The 13,505-nt window shown below is 48.8% G+C and overlaps 1 protein-coding gene across 2 annotated transcripts in view; it reads right to left on the minus strand.

Annotated features, from left to right (window-relative positions):
• Positions 1–13,505, minus strand: part of TBC1D2 (TBC1 domain family member 2) — a 37,126-nt gene that overhangs the window by 16,119 nt on the left and 7,502 nt on the right. Inside the window, exons 2-7 of one of the 2 annotated variants that reach the window (XM_074953688.1) lie at positions 8,164–8,599; positions 6,957–7,101; positions 5,184–5,325; positions 2,488–2,624; positions 1,575–1,762; positions 83–469 (exon numbers count right to left, since the gene is read on the minus strand). In XM_074953688.1, the coding sequence (XP_074809789.1) occupies positions 83–469; positions 1,575–1,762; positions 2,488–2,624; positions 5,184–5,325; positions 6,957–7,101; positions 8,164–8,574 (1,410 nt within the window). In that variant the 5' untranslated portion in view covers positions 8,575–8,599. Of the gene's footprint in view, positions 1–82; positions 470–1,574; positions 1,763–2,487; positions 2,625–5,183; positions 5,326–6,956; positions 7,102–8,163; positions 8,600–13,505 lie in introns of those variants that run through there. The other variant, XM_074953689.1, reaches the window with a different exon arrangement.

Genomic DNA, 13,505 nt, shown 5'->3' on the forward strand with positions numbered 1-13,505 from the left:
CACAAACCAGTCCCAGGCGCCTGCTGTACCAGACACTACAGAGCCCTCCAGCTGCTGATTTGGCTGCGCCTGCCTCACGGACCTTCAGATGCTCAATCTCCTCCTGCTGCTTGTGCAAGGTGTCGGCAGCAACAGCATCAGCCTCTTGCACCGGCTCAGAGAGATCCAGGACAACCTGCTCTGTGAGCTTCAGGATGACTTGCTGCTTGGCATAGTTCTTGTCCATCAGGAGCTGCACGTGCTTCTGCAGCTCCTCCACACGGCTGTCCCTCAGGGCCAGGCTCTGCTCCAGCTCCTTCTTGTCAGTCTCCAGGGCTTCCACCCGATTGCTGAGCTCAACGATTTGCCTCACTTTGTGCCGCACCAGCTCTAGCCGGTCTTTGTCTTCTGCAGCAGCCAGGTACCTGCTGGATGCTCTCTTCTCCCGCTGCGCAGCCTCCAGAGCCTTGTGGAGAAGCGTAACCAGCTCCTGCGGGGACATGGCGTGATCGTCACAACACACGGACCACATGCAGTACAGCACTGGCTCTGTCTGAGGTCGCAGCAGGCCTGGGGGTTCTTGTTAAGGGACAGGGCACTATCTAAGGGGATTTGGGGGAGACATCCCCTGGGCAGGACACCCCATAGCAGCCTTTTGCTGAGATGTGGGAACTAGCCAGTGTTGGAGAACGACTGGCAATTCCTACGTGTCTATAACAGCGGAGCTGTGCTGCCAGCCTGCCCTGGGAGCCCCCAGCCCAGAGGGGTCTCCATGCTCCATGGCCTGTACCACCCCGGAAGTGCTGTACTGTTTGCAAGGGGATGCTGTGCATCCCACCTGGCCCTGGGCTCTCCCCAGGCACCTTCCTGAGGGCTGACTGGATGCAGAGACCCTGGGGCTCACGGTCACTGCAGGGTGGCGCACGCTGGCGCCAGTGCTGCCAACAATCCCCTTGTCATGGTAACACTTTCACGGTCACCTCCCCGCTCGGAGCAGGCTCTGGCACCTGGCCACAGAGGAAGCTTGCTCACCCTGGGAGAAGGTCATCGCCTCCAGGAAGTAAACTAAGGACGAAGCCAACTGCTCATCATGAGCCTGCTTCCTCTCCTACTGACATGGGTGTGAGCCCAGTGACCCCCCTGACCCGAGCGAGGTCACACCAGTGTGAGCCCAGTGACCACCCCACCCCTGCCCCGAGCGAGGTCACACCAGTGTGAGCCCAGTGACCACCCCACCCCTGCCCCGAGCGAGGTCACACCAGTGTGAGCCCAGTGACCCCCCAACCCGAGTAGGGTCACACCAGTGTGAGCCCAGTGACCCCCTGCCACCCCCAATCAGAGTCACACCAGTGAGAGCCCAGTGACACCCCCACCCACCGACTCCAGCAGGATCACACTGGTGTGAGCCCTCCCCTGCCCCAACTGAGAAGAGCTCCACGGGAACATCACTGGAGAACCAAGCATAACCCCCTAGCAAATGGCACGCCAAGAAGTGCTCATGCTAGCACGTAGGGGCTTGATCCAAAGCTCCCTGGGATCTATAGAGCCATCCCAATGGCTTTGCTGGGCTCTGGAGCAACGGTCCCCAGATTTACCTTCTGAGACTTGATTTCCTCTGTGAGCGCCAGGACCTGCTGCTGCAGAACAGCCACCTTGTCAGGGGAGCTTCTCTCACGGGCCAACCCTTCAGCGAAGTCAGGGAAACCGCTGTTCAGCCACTTGCCTTTCCTAGGCCAGTGCGACCTGGCCCCAGCCTGTGTGTCCTCTCGGGCCTTCTCCCTGACTGAGGGAGACAAGTGAGAGGAGGGGTCACTTCACCTGTGGGAAACCAGCACCAAACTGAATGACCAGCCGGAGAGCGACAGACACAGGGTGGCAGCTGAAGTGCCGTATCTAATGTCGATACACAGGGCCAAGCCCCGGCCGCAGCTCAGCTGGGGTCAGCAGGGCTGATCCCAGCCAGCGTCAATGGGCGCAGTTCCCCTGGAGTCAATAGGGCTATGCTGATTTACACCAGTTGAGGGGAGCCAGTAATGGCCATTTGGAGGGAAGACCAGCTCCCAAGCGAAGCCTGACAGCTCCGGGGGGAGAATTTGCTGCTCAGAACAGAGAGCAGAGAGGCAGGAGTGGTTGCTCTAAACTGAAGCCATTGGGAAAGTGCTGACAAAGCCGATGCCTGTTGCCAAGGTACCCCACTGCTGCAGGCACCAAAAAGAAAACAGGGCCAGGTCCCCAGCTCCTGCAAAGTGGTTTCAAGGGAGCTACACCAATCAGTGCCAGCTGGGGAAGCAGCCCGTAGACACCATGCCCTGCGACGCTCCATAGCAAGGAGAGGGAGCTGCTCCGGAGCCCTGGAGAGCAGAGCACTAGGGCTCAGTGCCCTCGGAGGACATCACAACCTTCCCAAAGAAACCCCCGTCTCCTTCAACAGCTGGTAGGGCTGCTGCACAATGATTTCATGATGCCAGGCTGGGATACAGGCCACAAATCGCAGTGAGGAGAAAGTACCTGGACATTCTGCCTCCCCTTCCACCTCTTGTTCCGCCGCCAGAGTCCCAGGGTGCTCTGGGAATCCCTCAACACCAGAGATGCTCCTGCTATTCCCCGGGAGCTGCCTGCTGCCACAGATATTGTAGACTGTATTTCTGAAAAGACAAAGAAACCTAGGGAGCCCAAAGGCCAGGAGAGCTGTGGTCACTGAGGCCAGCCGGATCGCTGGCTCCCCTAGATCGCCACTCAGGGGTGCTACTCCTCACTTTGTTATACAGGAAGGAAAAAGTAAGGGGGAGGGGAGAAGTTGCGAGAGGGGTCATTGGGATGTACCATTGCTTGACATAAGAAAATCCAGAAAAACATCCATCATAAGAGCAGCCACACTGGGTCAGACCAAAGGTCCATCTAGCTCAGTATTCTGTCTTCCAACAGTGGCCAATGCCAGGTGCCCCAGAGGGAATGGTAATCATTGAGTGAGCCATCCCTTGTCAGTGATCATTGGTCCATTTTGCTCAATTTCATGGTCATAGGATTTTAAAAATCATAAATTTCATGATTTGAGCTATTTAAATGTGAAATTTCACAGTGTTGTAATTGTAGGATCCTGACCCAGAAAGGAGTTGTGGGGGGTTTGCAAGGTTATTGTAGGGGGGATTGTGGGACTGCTACCCTGACTTCTACGCTGAGCAGCTGGAGAGCAGCAGCTGCTGGCCAGGAGCCCAGTTCTGAAAGCAGAGCCGCTGCCAGCTGCAGTGCAGAAGTAAGGAGGGCTTGGCATGGTATTGCCACCCTTACTTCTGCACTGCTACCTTCAGAGCTGGGCGCCTGGCCAAGAGCTGCCGCTCTCCGGACGCCCAGCTTTGCAGGCAGCGCCTAAGTAAGGGTGGAAATACCATCACCACCCTAAAATAACCTTGTGACCCCCCGGCAACTCTCTTTTGGGTCAGGACCCCAATTTTAGAAACGTTGGTCTCCCCCGTGAAATCTGTACAGTACAGGGTAAAAGCACACAAAAGACCAGATTTCATGGTAGGAGATCAAACTTCACAGTCCGTGATGCGTTTTTCATGGCCCTGAATTTGGTAGGACCGTACTCGTCAGTGATCATTAAAAAACAGATAAAAAACAGGCCAGATCCCAGCTGGTGTCAATCGGCCATAGCTCCGCGGGCGTCAGTGGGGCAGATCCCAGCTGGTGGAATTAAGCAGAGCACCCCATAAGCTCTGACAGTTCGCCCCAGCTGAGGATCTGGCCCCAAGTCTTTCCTGTAAGTGAATGTTGTGCTAGTGACGGTGGCAGAAAAGACGGGTACAGCACAGACAGCAGGCAAAGCCAGCTCTTTCTTTCGCTCTCTCTTGCATCGCACTTGCGCGTTCCCTTATTTGTGCCAATTTGTCTTGGTTACAGTAAGTACAATATATGGGGTCTGCTGGCCACAGCCAAACTAGACTCCTAACAAAACTGGTACCTGGCTATGACAGCGACAGATGCTTTGGAAATACTGAGAGAGAGAGAGAAACAAACCATGCAGCAGAGGCTGGATTTGAAAATAGGGGATGCAAGGACACATTTATATCCTCAGGCTCCTAACAGAGTGTCTGTTTCTGCTGCCCACCTTACCCACAGATAAGAGCCCTAGCTAAACTACCATGCTGTGGAAAACAAATCAGCCTGTCCTACCCCACCCGAGATGTTCTCCAGTCCCCACGGAGCCTGAATTTGTGGCGTTCTCCTCCTAGGAAAACACAGTGTGTGGTCCCAGTGCGCTGGCTGGCAGTGTTAGCCACCAGAACGGTCAACAGTGTTAGCTGTCGACATTAGTATCTTTTCCCCTGACTAGCATTAGAGGCTAGTGCTTGTGACTATCAGTGCCAATGGTGAATGCTAGGGCTCCAATCCCCAAAGCACTTACATACAGCCAAACTCTGGTCATACATGGGCTTATGCACTCTGCTGGATCAGAACTCGGAAGGTCAGGGCCTGATCCGGCTCTCACCTTAGTCAGTGAGAGCCTTTCCATGTACTTTGATGGGAGCTGCATCGGGCCCTTCGAGAGGCTGGAAGTCCATGTGCATTTGGGGCTTGATCCTGCAAGGGGCTGAGCACTCTGGCCCTGATCCACTGATGCACTTCAGCATGAGCTTAACTTTAAGCAATGAGCAGTGTCACTGTTGGCAATGGACCTGCTCACACGCTGGGAGGGAAGCTCTTGCTGAATCGGTTCTGGAGCGCTCAGCCCCTGGCAAGGTCAGCCGCTTTGGGCCAACGCTACATGACTGCTTCTGCGCATGCCCAATGCACCTGATCCGACGCCCACCGGAATCAGCAGCGAGAGTCCCAGTGACTCAGTGGGCTGTGGATCAAGCTCTGCTGCATGCACTCAGACCCGCCTGGCTGCGCACTTACTAGATTGTGCACGTCACTATAAGTGCTCGTGCAAAAGGTGTACGGACACTGGCATTTAAAAAAATCCAGGCTGTAGACCTGCTGCAGAGATTTACTGGTCAGAGAGCCAGAGAGGGGACAAGGAAACTCTGCAGAGAGCCTGCATTTCCTGCTGTGCGGTATCCACTCTACTGCGTTTGAGTTCCCGCATGCCTGCATGATGGCATGACCCACACGACACACTTCTTGTCTTGGGCTGTAGTAATGCTCAAGAGCACCACAAGGCAGCAGCCCAACACACCAGCCACACCTCCACCGCCACTTACTGGATTTCAGTCCAAGGGTGCTTGAGGGAGATGTTTTGGAGGGCAGCAGGCAGCTGGGGAGGGGGCAGAGAGGCTGCCTTTAAACCTACCATGTCTGTAGGGGTTTTCACAGGGGGAAAGAACCCCTCACCTTCAGTGTGAGCTAGAAAAACAGGAGAGAAATTAGATGAGCTCCTAAACCTTTGATCAAACTCTGCCGCTTTACATTAGGCATTAAGCCTTGTCATATCCTTTCAGCTCAGTCTGTATATCTGTTCAGGACAGGCCAGAGGAAGCCATCCAACCTTCCCTGTGGTTTTCTAGAGAGACAAGGTAGGTGAAGTAATGTCTTTTACTGGTGAGAGAGACCAGCTTTTGAGCTACACAGAGCTCTTCTTCAGGTCTCGGCAAGGTACTACCAGTGTCACAGCTAAATATGAGATTGAACAGATAGTTTAGCACAGAGGTGGATTAGGGGTTTGTGGGGCCCTGGGCCAGAGCAAGTAGGGGCCCTTTCCCACCCTTTCTGCCTGCAGTCCCCCCGCGCCCTGACCCTGCTCCCCGGCAGAAACGCTGGGTGAGTGGGAAGAGTGGGTCAGGGTATGGGGGTGCCCATTTTCCCTAGGGCTCCCAGGCACAGGCCCCGTTGGCCCAGGGGCTAATCCACCATTGGTTTAGCATAAGTAAGTAGCACATAATCTATCTGTTTGATCTCATATTAGCTGTGACACTCGTAGTACCTTTCCCAGACCTGAAGAGCAACTCTGTGGGCTCAAAAGCTCGTCTCTCTCATCCACAGACGTTGGCCTAGTAGAAGACATTGCCTCACCCACCTTGTCTCTCTAATGTCCTGGGACTGACACGGCTACAACACTGCATACGACAATTGTTGTTTGCTACACAGATAAGAGCCCAAAGGCCTGCAGATGCAAAAATCTTTACATTCATCCACTGCCAAGGTAACTTAAGTTGACTTTAACTGTTTACATTTTAAGGTGTACAATGAGGTAACACTGAGTAAGGTCCATACGGAAGCCAAACAAGGAAAAGCAGAACTGTGCTGGCATCATTTCCCCCCGCAGATGGTATCATTTGTATGTATTTATACTCATTATAAAACTGATGTCACAGAGCCTGGATTACCAGAAAAGACAGTGACAACTGCTAAGTAAAAGAGAGACCGACACACGTCTATGCCTCTTTTAAACAGAGGTACAGCATTTGCTGCCAAATGTTACTTTTTTTTTTTATTTTATTTTTAAGCAGGAAAGAGTGTTCCTGGTGACAGCTAAGCAACAGACTAGCCCCCAGCAGCACCCTGCACCAGTCACATAGGTGTAACTGTCTGATCACGTCCTGACACAGATTGCAAATGGAACAAAAGGTAGGCCCCTCAAGAGTTCCTAAGAATCCTAAGGGGTTTGCTCTAGGGAAAAGCCAAGAGCAACTGTAGACATAAATCTGAATGCCTTTGACCCCACCAACCTGGCTGCCCCTCAGACAGCCCCAGCTAGACAATCAGAGCCCTGGCTGTGTATGGAAGTCAGTCCCTTTATTTCAGAAGATGAGCTGTCCAATGAGAACTAGCATTGCTCTCATTACAAAGGCCGAAGGTTTCAAGTTTGGGGCCCTCCACGTTGGAACTTCAATACCACCTTGAAGTCAATGGGAGCTCCAGGAGCTCAGCACCTCTAATATCTGGCACTTGTTTAGGCGCCTTGTTTGAAAACGCTGACCCAAAATCTCTGTACATTGATCAGATAAGGGGGAAACAGTTAACTATTTAATACCTACTGATTTCATTGAGCAGAGAGTCATTCGCAGGCAGGGCTGCCACAGTGACGCTGTCCATAGGAAGCCCAGTCAGGGTATTGCAAAACGCCCAACGCTTCATCTGCAGCTGCTGCAGCCAGTACATCATGGCCTGTCTGCTGACTGCCTAACATTATATAAAACAGGTTTGACATGGCTCTCTGAAGTGCCAGTTGCAGCCTGCTGTGATGCCCTTGAAAAGTTGATCACCACCTCCCTGCTCTAGTCCAGCTGATGTTGGCCAGGCAGGAGACACCTGATCCCTGAGCACTAGGCCCCCAGTTGTAACCCTGATTCGAGAGGCATGGGGTAAATCCTGAACCCTGGTCTCCCAGGCATACTGCAAACTGTCTGCTACATTAGATGGCTGGTCTCCAAATTAACTCTTGTTTTAAAGGAAAAGCCTGTCACAGCTGAAGATTTCTGGCCCTTCTGCATTGAGCAGAGAGTGATATAGAGGGAGACGAAAGCTGTAGGAGTCGGTTTGCAAAGGCTCCATCCTCAATCAGCTCTTGTTGCTGGTGAGCCATTGCTCTTTGCCAGAGGAGTCCCACAGAGATTGGGATTTGACCCTGGGGCTCTGCAGGGGAGTCAGCTCTGGCCTGGTGTCCTCAAGCCCCCAAGAACCAAGGAATGCTTTACTAAATCTAGGTGGGGAAAGAGGCTTGTGACCCCTGCATCTGACTGTAACTGGAGGTAAATGTATACGTTTCACAGGGGAAGTTCTAGGCACTTTGGGCAAAATTCAGGCAGACTTAAACCCCAGGCAGTGCTACTGACTTTAATGGGACTGAATAGGGCATTTAATTAGTAACCACATGCCTCTCTCCCACCCAAATCGTCACAGTGAGCTTCCAAGTTGACCCAGCACCCGTCCCCAAGCCAGGAAAGCTCAGCGTTGTATTAGAAAGGTTACATCCTGGAGTTCAATTGCTCCTGACTTAACTTTCCTTTTGAACTCCATGTCTGATTCTGCTCCCACTGAAGCCAGTGGAGTTACCCTGGTTTTACAACAGCGTCAGTGAGAGAATCAGGCCCAAAAGCTAAAGGCCCGCACGCCCTCGGGGTAGTGTTTAAACCTTGCTGTTGAACTTTTACCAGGACCATTTCAATGCTGACAGCTGCGATATTAGTGCCTGCATTTCACAATAGCCAGCTGCAGTAGTGGCCTAGAAGACACTGTGCTCACCTTAAGAATAAACACTCTGCTTGGAGTTCGGATTTCAAAAACCCCTTCATCTGCTTCCACCTGGCAATCAAAACTGGCACTGGAGAGATCAATGCTCCCCAAAGGGTTAACATCTTGAGCTGTCCTGCAGTACAGTAAGTGACATTTATTTTCATCATAAAAGAACCAACGAGACTTCCAGGCCTTGATTGGCCCCTTGACCCCAAGTTTATTTAAATAGCCACAGAGTTTCTTTCTGGGTTCTTCTCTGCTAGGATTGAGCTGTGCATTTCCCAAGTCCCTGTGAGGCGATGATACAGCTCTCTCTTTCGCTGAGCCTGCATTACCATTATCATCATCTGAATTTGACTCAAGAGGCTTGCCTGGAATTCCAGCCAGGAGACACTCTCCACTTTCAGGTCTCCTTTCCATCTCTTCCAGGAAAGATCTCCTAAACCTGGAATTAGAATTGCAACAGGAAATTTACTAGGTAAAGTGTAACGGCAACGAACAAATACTGTTGCGAATTGATTTGTAATGGTCCAATATTTTCAAAACAGTGAGTCAAAGTTTGGCTCCTACGTCCATACACCTAAAGTAGCATAAGAACAGGTATACTGGGTTATACCCAAGGTCCATCTAGCCCAGTATCCTCTCTTCCAACATGGCCAATGCCAGGTGCTTCAGAGGGAATGAACAGAACAGGTAATCATCAAGTGATCCATCCCCTGTTGCCCATTCCCAGCTTCTGGCAAACAGAGGCTAAGGACACCACTCCTGCCCATTCTGGCTAATAGCCATTGATGAACCTATTCTCCATGAATTTATCTAGTTCTTTTTTGAACCTTGTTATGGTCTAGGCCTTCACAACATCCTCTGGCAAAGAGTTCCACAGGTTGACTGTGGACTGTTTGAAGAAATACTTCCTTTTGTTTGTTTGAAACCTGCTGCCTATTAATTTCATTAGGTGACCCCTAGTTCTTGTGTTATGAGAAGGAGTAAATAACACTTCCTTATTTGCTTTCTCCACACCAGACATCATTTTATAGACCTCAGTCACATCCCCCCCTTAGTCATCTCTTTCCCAAGCTAAAAAGTCCCAGTATTATTAATCTCGCCTCACATGGAAGCTGTTCCATACTCCTAATCATTTGTTTGTCTGACTTCCAAAGGTGCTGACTTTAACCTTTAACTTCCCTTACATAGCTCTCATCTTCCCCGTCGCCTTTCCTCTAGCATCCATTCATCTTGCCATTCCCTTTTCCACTTTGAAGTCAGAGTGGGCTGACAGGAGAGAAGTGACATCACGACACTGTGAGCTTTAGAAGCGAACATACTAGACATAGTATCTTGGCAAGTCAAAACAGGGATGTGGCAGACATGGCAATTTCCTGTCATATCCTTGACAACCTTACTGAATTCAGTTTAAGTATCTCTGACAGTGTGAATTGCCTAAAGGTCAACAGCAGCGAAAGCAAGTACCATAAAAGGGAAAAGCACTGAGTAAATCTCATCTCTTTTTGGGAAAGCAACTGTGAAAAGAGAGACAGGGAAAATGAATTATGAACAGCTCAAGAAAGCTCAGCTCTTTGAGCTATGCAGCGTAAGGCAGCTCAACATGAAGAACTGGTCAAAGACACAGCTAGTAAGCAGACTTGCTGTATTCTCAGGAATGGAAAAGGAATGATGGTTCAGGTTTGCGGGGAACATCCAGCCCACTGGAAGAGAGTCCAGCAGGCAGGGGAAAGTATAGAGCCAATTCCCTGGAAGGAAGCAGGGAAGAGGCTGACAAAAGCAGCAATCGTGTTCCATCCAGCCCAATTGCATCACTGCAGGTGGGACTGTCGACAGGTTAACAGGTGGACTGTGACCCTAAAAATCCCTCAATGCCAACCATCAAAGGGTTCACTGTTGTATAACAGCAACTCCTAACAGGCCTGACAAACTCAATACATCTAGCACAGCACTTTCGTGGTATTTATCCATAAATGATGTCATGCAGAGGTCTCTAATAAAAGCTTATATCATACTGATCCTCAAATCCTTGCAAGATGCATGTATGAATTACATTTAAGGCCTTTGTATATGTACTGAAAATGTGTTTTAAAATCTGTCTCCAACCAAAGAGAAAAACAGGTTTCTTCCAGACAGGAGGTAAGATATGTATCTCTCCAAATGTAGACTAAGCATTGCAAGCCAACCCAATGGAAGCCTGATTTACATAGTGAGTCAACAAGAAAAAAGCATAACAGAGAATTAGCTATAGGAGTAGCTTGGGTACAAGCGATCATGACTTGATTACATTTATAATGTGCAAGCAGAATGAAATCCAGACCACTAATATATATACTTGGTGCTTTAATAGGACCTATTTCACAAAGCTAAAAACAATTATGAACCAAATCAGTTGGGAGGAAGAATTTAAACAGAAAAATGTGAATGACAATTGGTAATCATTTAAGAACACCTTCCTAGATGACCAAAAAGCCAAAACTGAGGAAAGAGACCATAAAACCAACCTGCTTTAGAGGGGCAGTTAAGGCACAAGGCAGCTATATATATGCTTGGAACTGTAGAAAATTCATAAGAGAAGCAAAGAGACACAAGGAGAAATCTATGGCCAGCAAAGTTAACAGCAATAAGAACAGGAGTACTTGTGGCACCTTGGAGACTAACACATTTATTTGAGCATAAGTTTTTTAAAATATATTAGGAACAAAAAGAATTCTGACAATGGTATTTGTCCATTAGTATATGGAAATCGTAGAATTAACAATCATGCTGAAAACGCAGAAGCATTCAATAAATATTTCTGTTCTGTATTTGGGGAAAAGCAGATGATATAGTCTCAGCAAATGGTGACAACACTCTTTCCATTCCACCAGTATCTTGGGAGGATGTTAAACAGAAGCCATTAAATTTAGGCATTTTTAAATCTGAAAAATTTTAAAAGAGCTGGCTGAGAAGCTTGCTGGACTATTAAAGTTAATTTTCAGTGAGTGCTGGAGCATTGGGGAAGTTCCAGAAGACTGGAAGCGAATGTTGTGTCAAATTTTTAAAAAGAGTAAATGGGATGTTCTGCATAATTAAGAGGCCTGTCAGCCTGACATCGATCCTGGGCAAGATAACGGTGTGGCTGATATGAAACTTGATTAATAAAGAATTACAGGAGGGTAATATAGTTAATGAAAAATCAACATGGATTTATGGAAAATAGATTGTGTCAAACTAACTTGATATCTTATTTTTATGAGATTACAAGTTGTGTTGATAAAGGTAATAGAAGATCAGGGTTGGAAGGGACCTCAGGAGGTCATCTAGTCCAACCCCCTGCTCAAAGCAGGACCAAGCCCCAACTAAATCATCCCAGCCAGGGCTTTGTCAAGCCTGACCTTAAAAACCTCTAAGGAAGGAGATCCCACCACCTCCCTAGGTAACGCATTCCAGTGCTTCACCACTCTCCTAGTGAAAAAGTTTTTCCTAATATCCAACCTAAACCTCCCCCACTGCAACTTGAGACCATTACTCCTTGTTCTGTCATCTGCTGCCACTGAGAACAGTCTAGATCCATCCTCTTTGGAACCCCCTTTCAGATAGTTGAAGGCTGCTATCAAATCTCCCCTCACTCTTCTCTTCTGCAGACTAAACAATCCCAGTTCCCTCAGCCTCTCCTCATAAGTCATGTGTTCCAGTCATTTTTGTTGCCCTCCGCTGGATGCTTTCCAGTTTTTCCACAACCTTCTTGTAGTGTGGGCCCAAAACTGGACACAGTACTCCAGACAAAGATTGAAGTAATATACTTAGACTTCTATATGATTAAAAACTAGAATATAAAATTAATATGCCACACATTAAATGGATTAAAAATGTATTAATAGATAGATCTCTAATGTAAATGGGGAATCATTACCAAGTGGGCGTGTTTCAAATGGGGTCCCGCGGGGATTGCTTGTTGGCCCTACACTGTTTTACATTTTTATCAGTGACCTGGATGGAAGAAAGTGTACAATCATCACTGTTAAAGTTAGCAGATGTCACAAAAGTTGGGGGAATGGTAAGTAAAGACGACGACAGGTTACTGATTCGCAATTATCTAGATTTCTTGGTAAACTGGGTGCAGGCAAACAATATGCATTTTAATATGGCTAAATGTCAATGTATACATCTAGGAACAAAGAATGCAGGCCATACTTACATGATGGGGGACTCTATCCTGGGAAGCAGTGACTCTGAAAAAGATTTGGAGGCCATGGTGGATAATCAGCTGAACACGAGTTCCTAGTGGGACCTTGGCCAAAAGGGGTAATGTGATCCTGGGATGCATGAACAGGGGAATCTCAAGTAGGAGCAGAGAGGTTATTTTACCTCTGTATTTGGCACTGGTGCAACCACTGCTCAAATCCTGTGTCCAGTCCTGGTGCTCACAGTTCAAGAAGGATGTTGGTAAATTCGAAGGTTCAGAGAAGAGCCATGAGAATGATTAAAGGATTAGCAGACATGCCATCTAGTGAGAGACACAAAGAGCTCCATCTATTTAGCCTAACAAAGAGGTTAAGAGTGACTTGATTACAGTCTATAAGCATCTACATGGGGAACAAATATTTAATAAAGAGCTCAGAGAGAAATAAGGGCATACATTTTTAATGGTGAGGGGGATGGCAGATGGCAATATCCTGGGCATATTTTAGGAGCGCCCATTGTATTAAAAATGCAAGTGCCTATGTAATATTGTAGGATTTTTCTAGAACTTCTTTAGGGTGAAGACAGGATTAAGGCAATACTGGAGAAAAGGGAATTGCAAATGCCCACCTGAGGATTCAGCTTTTCAAGGTTTGCCCTGAGGAGGGAATCTTTTGTCTGCTGATCACTTGTTACCTGAGGACAGCTCCAAGACCCAGACTGGATTCTCCAGGGACCAAACAGACAGAGAAAGGACTTGTGACTAAATAGCCTGAGTTTAAGCTGACTCAGGGCCTTCTGTCTGATCCAGCAAATGGACTGGCCCTCTGGTTCTTATAACTGTGGGCAGTTATACTCTGAAGAGAAAGCAAGCAGGCCTGCTTGGGCAAGCTGTCTTTTGCTGGCAATGACAAAGTGTGGGCAAGGAACTGTGCAGCCTGGAAACACCCTGGTCAGGAGGGAGAGAGACAGGTGTCTCTCCACCTAAGAAACACTGGCTGGGGAGCCAGAAGCCTGGGAGTGGATGCCCTGGCTGGACCAGAGGGGAAAACCCGGGTGCAGTTGCCATGAACTGGGACACCACCTATGGTTGAATAGTCCATTTGCCGACATGAACAGGCGTATTTCACGAAGGCAGGGTGCCACATGGAATTTCACACCATCAGTAAACTTGAGCTCCTGGA

The sequence above is a fragment of the Natator depressus genome, chromosome 5 (assembly GCF_965152275.1).
Source record: "Natator depressus isolate rNatDep1 chromosome 5, rNatDep2.hap1, whole genome shotgun sequence".
Classification (NCBI taxonomy): domain Eukaryota; kingdom Metazoa; phylum Chordata; order Testudines; family Cheloniidae; genus Natator; species Natator depressus.